The sequence below is a fragment of the Siniperca chuatsi genome, linkage group LG22 (assembly GCF_020085105.1).
Source record: "Siniperca chuatsi isolate FFG_IHB_CAS linkage group LG22, ASM2008510v1, whole genome shotgun sequence".
NCBI lineage: Eukaryota > Metazoa > Chordata > Actinopteri > Centrarchiformes > Sinipercidae > Siniperca > Siniperca chuatsi.
In genome coordinates this window covers 6,778,597-6,787,200 of record NC_058063.1, presented here as the reverse complement: position 1 = coordinate 6,787,200, position 8,604 = coordinate 6,778,597, and the positions used below count along the sequence as shown (strand labels likewise).

The following is an 8,604-nucleotide window of genomic DNA, read 5'->3' as shown; positions in this document are numbered from 1 at the left end:
TCTCATCAGAGATGGTGGGGTGGGACAGAAGAGTAAGAGCGTGGAGTGAGGGGGGGGGGCACCCCAGCTCTGACCCAGCCTGGCTCAGCCTGGAATGGTACAGTACAGTATAAGAGAAGTGATGAAAAAAATAGGGGAGACAGGGGAGGAAGGGACTTTGAATCGCAGACATCGAAGGAGGGATTAGAGTGACGGGGGAGGAGAAAAGGGAGGGAGAAAGAAGAGCAAAGGGGAGGGTTTAGGGAAATTTGAGAGAGAGAGAGAAGAGGAGAGAGTGAGCGAGGTAGGGAGTGTGTGCGTGTGTGTGTGTGTGTGTGAGAGAGAGAGAGAGAGGGAGAGACAGAGAGAGCATGTGAAGCACATTGCCAGTGCTCTCTCGGTAATGCACTGTGAACAGGGACAAGCAGGAGAGCGAGTCACACACACACACACACACACACACACACACATTCACATATGTACATGCTGCCTCTGTCACACACCCTCACACCCGTGCACCTTCACACTGTGCCGCTCCTTCACACACACACACTCCCTCACACATGTGCGCTGAGGCTGAGAGGTGCCTTGTTCGGGAGACTTTTTTCTTGTCTCTCTCTCTCTCTCTCTCTCTCACACACACGGACACACACTGTGCAACTGGACTCAACAGAACCAGACCGGACTACTGTCACCCACCAGTGGAGACTCTCGCATGAGCGGCGGCAATACAGCATCTACCGTAAGGCACGGCTACCTGCCAGCACACCCCCTCCCCTGTTCCCCTTCACCTCATTTCCCTCCCTCCCTCCTTCCCTCTCTGTCTCCCTCCATTCATTCATCCCTCGTTCTCCCAGCTGTGAGGCGGCATGCGTGGCTGAAGGACACAGCGCTGTGGTGAAGCGCGCAGTCGAGAGAGTTGGAGAGCCCGATCCGATTAGGGGGATAGATAGACTCACTGCACTCCTTGCCTCCCTCCTCTTTCTTTCTGTGTCCCTGTCTGTCTCTATTTCCCTGCGCTCTCTCGTTCATGAATGTCACCTCTATCTCTGGGAAATGTTGAATTTATCAAGCCTCTGTCTTTTTCCCTTCTTCTCTCAGGGTGTGGGTGAACGCAAGGGTGATGCCAGGAGAGCTTGAAAGACAGAGAGGAAACAAGCCGCCCTCCGTCCAGCAGTGTCCGTCTGCATCCCTTCATCCTCGCCCCAGCATGCGGAGCTGATACCTCAGGTCTGACGGTCCCTACTTCTTCTTCTACTTCTCTTGCTCTGTCATTGTTTCGGATGGAGAAATTTTACGGGTGAGGGACAGAACGAAAAGGAACTGCAGTGTGTCCCGACAGTATCACTCCTGTTATTTTGGAGAGTTGATACTCAGACGTTTTTCGTCCCACTGAATTCAGGTTTCTGATCTGCAGGATCGAGCAGGTTCAGAGGACTAAATTTAATTTTTGTTTGGGTCTGGTTTCATCATGCGACGAATGGTTCTGTTGCTGATCCCTTTCAGACAAGATTGAGTCAAACTTCACTGGAGCTCCAGGAGGGGGGTAAGGGTATACTCGAACTGGGACAGAGGTACTGGGAGACATCGGCTACAGTGCATTGGGTTTTGGGTGGATAACAAAATGACTTGTTCCAACAGAGAAAGAGTGACGTATCAAGGCTTCACCTGAACCTCACTCCCAACCAGAAAACAAACAACAAGAAGGACATTTAAAGGCTGTCGCTTATCAGTCCAAACCTCAACGAGCACCAGTTGTCAGTTTTGGGTGGGCCTTTGAGGGATTCACCCTTCTTTCCTCCACTTCCTCCTTTTCTTCCCTTCCTCTCCCTCTTTTTCTGCCTTTCTCCCCATTGCTTCTGTCCATCCTCAGAAGCTCCCTCCTCTGCTCTGCTCCCCTCCCTCAGCGGGGCTCCGTCGCCCTGGGTGAGGGGGCAGGGGGGTGGCCCACGGTACCCCCCGACACCTGGGCGCCACCGAGCAGCCAGAGGCTGGTGAGGCGGCGGCAGGGTCAGCGCTGGGAAGATGGCTGCTCTCGCCAGCTCCCTCATTCGCCAGCGCAGGGAGGTCAAGGACCCCCAGGCAAACCGGCAGATCGCCAGCAAGCGCAAGCCCTGCCCAAAGAGCAACAAGTCGCTCTGCCAGAAGCAAATCCTCATATTAATATCGAAGGTTCGACTATGTGGCAGTCGAGGGAGAAAAATGGAAAAAAGACCAGGTGAGTTCCCATAGGCCTTTCTATTAAAATCTCACCTTTTCCAGTTTCTTCCTTCCTTGCTACACCCTGTTCATCTTCTCTTCTTCTTTGCTCCATTTTCTGCCTGTACTGGATAACTGGATTTTGATAGTTGACTTGCCAGACTACAGATTAATCCTCAACTGTAAAGCCTCAATAGTGAACATCCCCAGCCTGTAATTTCCAGTTCAGGACTTAATCTGAATCTGGGAAACATCCAAGCCCATCTTCCTGGTAGCTATACACAACATGTCCTGTATTCATGGTAGTACAGAAAATGGACAGAGTAAATTCAAGCTTAATACACACAGATTTGTACCACTGACCAGAGGCTTGACTTTGCCTGTGCTGTGACTGTGGTGATGACTTTGTTGAGGTGCATGTCAACACATCCACACACACGCTGGTAATCTGCAAGCACACAATGAACTTGGCTCGTACATACAGTGATTTACTGTGATATAAAAATGTCAAGAGGCGCCTCATTTGCAATTCTGGGGGCCATTACTCTCCCTGTGCTTCCCTCAAGGCAAGTGAAACACAGTGTGGCCTAATTTGTCTTGTGTGTTTACATGTTAAATGTAATTGCAAAATTATTCGGTGAAGCTAAATAAGACAGTGACACTTGATTTGTGCGATGAGTGTGTCTGTGCTGCATATTTTGATGGTTTTTGACATTACGAGACAAAGATGAATTGAATTTTGAGAATAATGCTTCTATAGCGTTGATACTGTATCTTAATGCTTGCAATATGTTGACACCTTACAATAATATGGTTCTTCAGAGGTTCTGTGTAAAACATTTTGGATCTATTTGGAAATACATTAATAAATTGAGATAAGAAGAGGCAGAAGTGAGCAGTAAAAAACAAACACTCACACACCAGTGCAGCTGGCCATTTGTCCAATCTTAGCTTTTAAATGCATATTACCCTTTTTCTCTTTTCAGAAGTCTTTTTTCTTTTTTGGTCATTTTGGTTTTTGCTTTTGATTTTTTAAGTTATTATTTTTTTTAGGCATATTGTCTTTTTATGCTTGTTAGGAAGTTATATTCTGTTTTTCCTGTTTTATAAATCTTTTTTACGTCTGTTTTGATTTTTTATTTATTTATTATTATTATTGGCTTTTTTGATTGAAAACTATATCATTCTATTCCTCTTTCTACTTTCTCATTTTAGTTTAGCACTGTACTACATTTGACATAGATCTTGCGTCACTCTTCTTCATGCATGTGTTCCCTGAATGAGCTTGTCCTCACCTCACCAGTCCTCATGTGTGTTTTCCTTTCCCCACATCTATTTTTCTGCACTTCCACGTACAGTATATGTGTCCTTTTCCACCCTGTGCAAGTGCGTTTGTGTGTGTGTGTTCTGTAATATTTATTACCTTGGTGTGCCAAGTTCATCATGATAATTATGTGGGCAACCTCTAACGTGGGAAGCAACATCTGCCAAAGAGGAGGCTCTCTATATTGTAATTATGGTTGTAAAATATGTTGGACAGGTCGTGGCAGTGGCAGGTCCTTGGGAAAAGTCCACGTGTGCGCCATGCCCATTGTTTGAAACCATTTCCATCCTAATGGCTTGAGTGCTTCTCACACTCTTATGGATTTATTATGGTAATCATGGGGATGAGGTATGGAGACTGTGGTTAGAGACACATTACCAGCTTCACCATTGCAGGTTGTGATTTACGGGGGACTGTGTTAGGTACCGTGTGTGGCAGTGTACGTCTTCATCATTCTCTCAAGGAGTCTCTACATGTGTCGATGTGTGTGTTCAGCATATAGAGGACACTGCTGACGCCTGACCATGAGTGTGTATTCTCATCATGTCTGAGCTTCTCCCTCCTTTTCTGAGCTTCAGCCCGAGGCCACAGTTGACCCCTGGCCAGTAATAAACAACTAGAATATTCCTGAGCCGTAGCCTCCACCTCCTCCTCTTCCTCCTCCTGGCAGGACTTCAGAGCAGCCTGCTTACAGCTTGCATTCACTTTGCCTCCAACTGGCTTCCATTGTTTTTACTGGCATCACTTGGCTGCTATTGGCTTATTCTTCATCCTGTGGCTTATAGTCTCTTGCACTGTCTTTTGGTTGGGTCCCATTGTTTTCTGATGGCTTCCATTGTCACATTGGCTTCCTTTGGCTCTGGTTACCCTCTTGGCTTCTGTTGACTTTTGTCATAGAATCTCAATTTTCATTTCTCATATGCACACAGTTGGAAATAAAAACAGGGACAATACGATTCTCTACCTGAGGCTTATAAATAAAAATTTCACCCAGTTTTCTCACCAGACAGCTGATAACAGTATGACATATTGCAGCATCAGTACTTGTACAGGCTTATAATTTATAATGCAAGATGAACACCTTGAACCCATTTGTTCTGTGATACTTAACAGCGTGTCAGTATTACAGTTGCAGCCATTAACAATCATTATTGTATTTGCATCTAGGTTAAATGCCGAAAGACATATACAACAACATGTGCAGCCACGCCCAAGTCAGTAATTGTTTGCTGTAGTTCCCAGGCAGGCAGAGAAACACTCAGCTGTACCAAAGCAACATGATTACCTTCAGGTGGCAGGTTAAACTAAGTACCAGGTGTACAATAATCTGTCCTGTGGTTTTATTGTTTTTCCATTGTGTTTTGTTCACATACATATCTACCATAGGTTTAACAAGCCTCTCCAGAGTAGAGTTCTTTTTAAGTATTCGGTTTTACTTTAAAATCATAATCAGGAGCAGACAGAGGTGTCAGGAAACAACTGCTACAAGGTGAGCCAGCTGATTAATCAGTTCAGTAGGCTAATGATGTCACATGCCTACATTGTCAGCCCCCGATGCTGCCAACACCATGTACCAATACCTCTGTTCTTTGGAGTAAAACTATTACATGTTGTAAATATCAGTGGTAGCTTCTTCTTCCTTTTTCGACTGAATACTATGGGATTTCACTGGTAACTGTTTGCATGTTCTGACTTAATCTGCAAGCCTAATTAGAAATTACTTAAAGACGGCATGTTTCCATCCAGCTGTTCATTTTCAGGAGAGAAGAAATATTGCAAAAACGTTAGAATGCTGAGGTGGGAAAGTTGGCACATTGAAAAAGAGAAGAAGTAATACGAATACACTTTGGCTTTGCCATACTTGGTTTTGCTTTTTCTGGTGTAGAAAAAGCACTCAAGTCATGCTGCAACTCAAAACTGACAAGTTTTTTCACGTTTTCTTTTCACCTTAACAAGAGTTAAAACCTTGAGTCAGCATGCATGACGTCCTGTGCCCCAGTTTTGAAATCCAGTATTTTGTGACACTTTCCACAGATAAACTAATACACAGTGTTTCTGTGTGTGTGAGTATGTGTGTAGATGTTATCATGCATGTAACAGTGCTTATGCTTCACTGCATTGTGACTGGATAGTTCAGGTTCCCTTTGTACTGGTGAAGGTCATTTGAGGCTATTACAGAATAGGAGGAGTTGTACTTAAGAATGAATGCATGGACAGTGTGTGTGTCCTCAAACATTTGCTACCTACCTGTTTTGGGGGGTGCTGTGTGTTTGTGTGTCCCGGCTTGACCCACATACCTTTCCCTTACCTACTTACACTGTCATCCAGCATCTCTCCCCACTCTGTCACCCCCTCACCTCTACACATACACACACACTCTAACCCTCACCTAACCCATACTAATGATGCCCGAGCACTACAGCCCACTCAGCTTATAACAAGGTCAGCTTGCCCTGCACGAACACACACACACACACACACACACACACACACACACACACACACACACACACTCACAAGCAAACTATCCTTAGCAGACACACACACTTTCAAGTGCACACATAGCACACAAGTACATATATCAATAATTACGAACACACATGCATAAATACAAACATAAAAACACACCTACACACATTCACACAAACTAATAAATCACTGCACGTACACACACACACACACACACACACACACAAAAAAACACAAACAAATGATGAGATTTCATGATAATTTAGGTAGGGAGTGTGGGAAAGAGATAATTTCGCCCTGGCTTTGCGTGTGTGTGTATTTGTGTGCGGTGAGTGTGTGTGTGTGCGGGGCTGATATGATCTAATGAGGATGTTAAGCCGCCTATTGGATATCAAAGCGAAAACCAAAATAGCTTGTGTTGCCCTCTGACTGCCTGCTGGAGCTGCTGTGGAAGCCCTCCTCTCTTCTGTTAACAGGACAGAATAACACTCGGAGTTGTTACTGCAGCACGGGGCCAAGTGTTCATCCAGCTACTGCAAATTGGTTTGTGTGAGAGTGTGGGTGCGGGAGAGGGAAGAGATATGTGCATGTTTGTGGAGACAAACGACAAATGACAGCGTGACACTACAACGCACACACGTCAGCCAGACTCTGTCTTTGTGTGTGAGGTTGTGTGTGTCTGTGTGTGTGAGGCTCATTGTTGTGCCGTGATTCATCAGGCCACACCAGCTCCTCTCATTAACACACACTGATTTATCAATAATGTGCGGCAGCGTTTGGAGAGCACACATTGACTGAGGCGATTTACTGCCTCGTAGACTGGACACTCCGGACGGGCTATACCAGGGAGGACTATATTTCTCTCTCTCTCTCTCTCTCTCTCTCTCTCTCTCTCTCTCTCTCTCTGTCTCTCTCTCTCTTTATCAGCTCTCTCCCTCTCTCTTTCTTTCTCTCTATCCATCCTCCAACCAGCTTTCTCCTCCTCCATCTCACCTCCCTTTGTCCCACAGCTTCAATCGCCCTGTCCCCCCTCCACACCACTTACTTATCTTCTCAAGGACATCTGGCTTTCTTATAACTGTCTCTCTCTCCTTCAGTGCCTGTCTCTTTTCACTTGCTGTATTTTCCCACTGTGTCTAATCACCTTGTCTTTGGGCCAGTCAGTTAGTCACTAGATGCTACAATGTCAGAGATACCGGAGGTATTGTGCTGCCATGTTACGTAACCCCGGTTCTATTGTTAATGGATCAGGAGCGAGTGTGATGCACGTCTAATGTATGGAACTCTGATCAATTTTTGTTTACGATTGTTCTCCTTCCCTCTTGGTGTGCATACGTGACGGGATCAAGGGCGTTGGTTCGGTTAGGGAGACAATGAATGTGAATGTTATTTATATACCATATATACCATAACACATTATGATGAAACTGATTATTATGTTTTACTTAATAATGATGCTTTGTACATGGCTGTATTATTAATGGATTAACACTACTGAAAGCTGCAGCTAAAGCCAGGTGGACACTGTATAGATTAAGCCTGATTTTAACCCCAAACTGGTCGCCCCTGACTAATTTTAGAATCAGGCTGAATTTCTGCCAGATTGACTGTCGTTTGATGCTCAGTTTGAGGGGGGTGACAACACCTGGTTATTTCCCTGAACGATCAGTGATCTGGTTGTCAGACGAACGGATGGATATCCGGCATGACAGAAATTTTGGTTGGCCATCTTGCAGTTTGAGCAGTTCCGTTCGGTCCGTTTTCCCACATGGCTGCTGTCCTGTTATAAACTCTAGTGAGCTTGTTTTAATATTACTGAAGTTGAATTTTACATGTTGTGGCTACTATTGTCTTGAGACTGTGCTGGGATAGAAATGAAACAGAACTTTGCAGCAGAACAGACAAACCATGCTGTCTGCATCTTCCATCCATCTACGGCTCCATATTTGTCTTTTTTTCTTATTGCTTTCCGTCTATAGTAGATTTGCACAAAGTGATGCTGACTTTCTCTTTTTTGAATTTTTGAGGACACAGCAGTCTTGTTGTCAACGGACAAACTAATCGGGACTCTCTGTTTACGTTCAGTATGAGCACCGAAGGTTCATTTTTCTGTACAGTATGATCTGTACAGTGTGAGCATAAAAGTCATACATCTTTGCCTGTGCAAAAATTAGTGTAGCGTGAGTTGATACAACGCACAAGATTTATAAAAATGTACAGTATCTGCACAGCATAAGACAGCATGACTTTCCATGGTGCAGATTTCTGCCAAAATGTATATATTTTTTTTACTTCAGGGCAAAAATGGGTTTAAAAAACAAACAAACATATTCATCCAAAATACAAATGTGTAAAACAAAAACAAGAGAGTGAAAAATCCATTAAAATTAACATTTTGTAGTATAACTTTTTTGACAGAACTATCAGTATGACTTTCATATCCTCGGAACACTGGCACTCTCCTCTATCCATTCATATACAGATATTTTTAAATCATTTCCTTTTGTAAAACTGCCCATGAACATATACAGTATAGTACCTTACATACCAATTCCTAGCTAAGGAATAATGTAGTGACTATACCATAAGCCTGTAGATAAAAAGAATGAAAACCAAGCAGAATCAGCCCAGAG

The 8,604-nt window shown here is 44.4% G+C and overlaps 1 protein-coding gene across 3 annotated transcripts in view; it reads left to right on the top strand.

Annotated features, from left to right (window-relative positions):
• The first annotated feature begins 377 nt into the window (after nt 1-377).
• Nucleotides 378-8,604, top strand: part of fgf11a (fibroblast growth factor 11a) — a 99,525-nt gene continuing 91,298 nt past the window's right edge. Inside the window, exons 1-2 of one of the 3 annotated variants that reach the window (XM_044184821.1) lie at nt 378-721; nt 1,081-2,197. In XM_044184821.1, the coding sequence (XP_044040756.1) occupies nt 2,005-2,197 (193 nt within the window). In that variant the 5' untranslated portion in view covers nt 378-721; nt 1,081-2,004. Of the gene's footprint in view, nt 722-844; nt 2,198-8,604 lie in introns of those variants that run through there. The other 2 variants (XM_044184823.1, XM_044184822.1) reach the window with 2 other exon arrangements.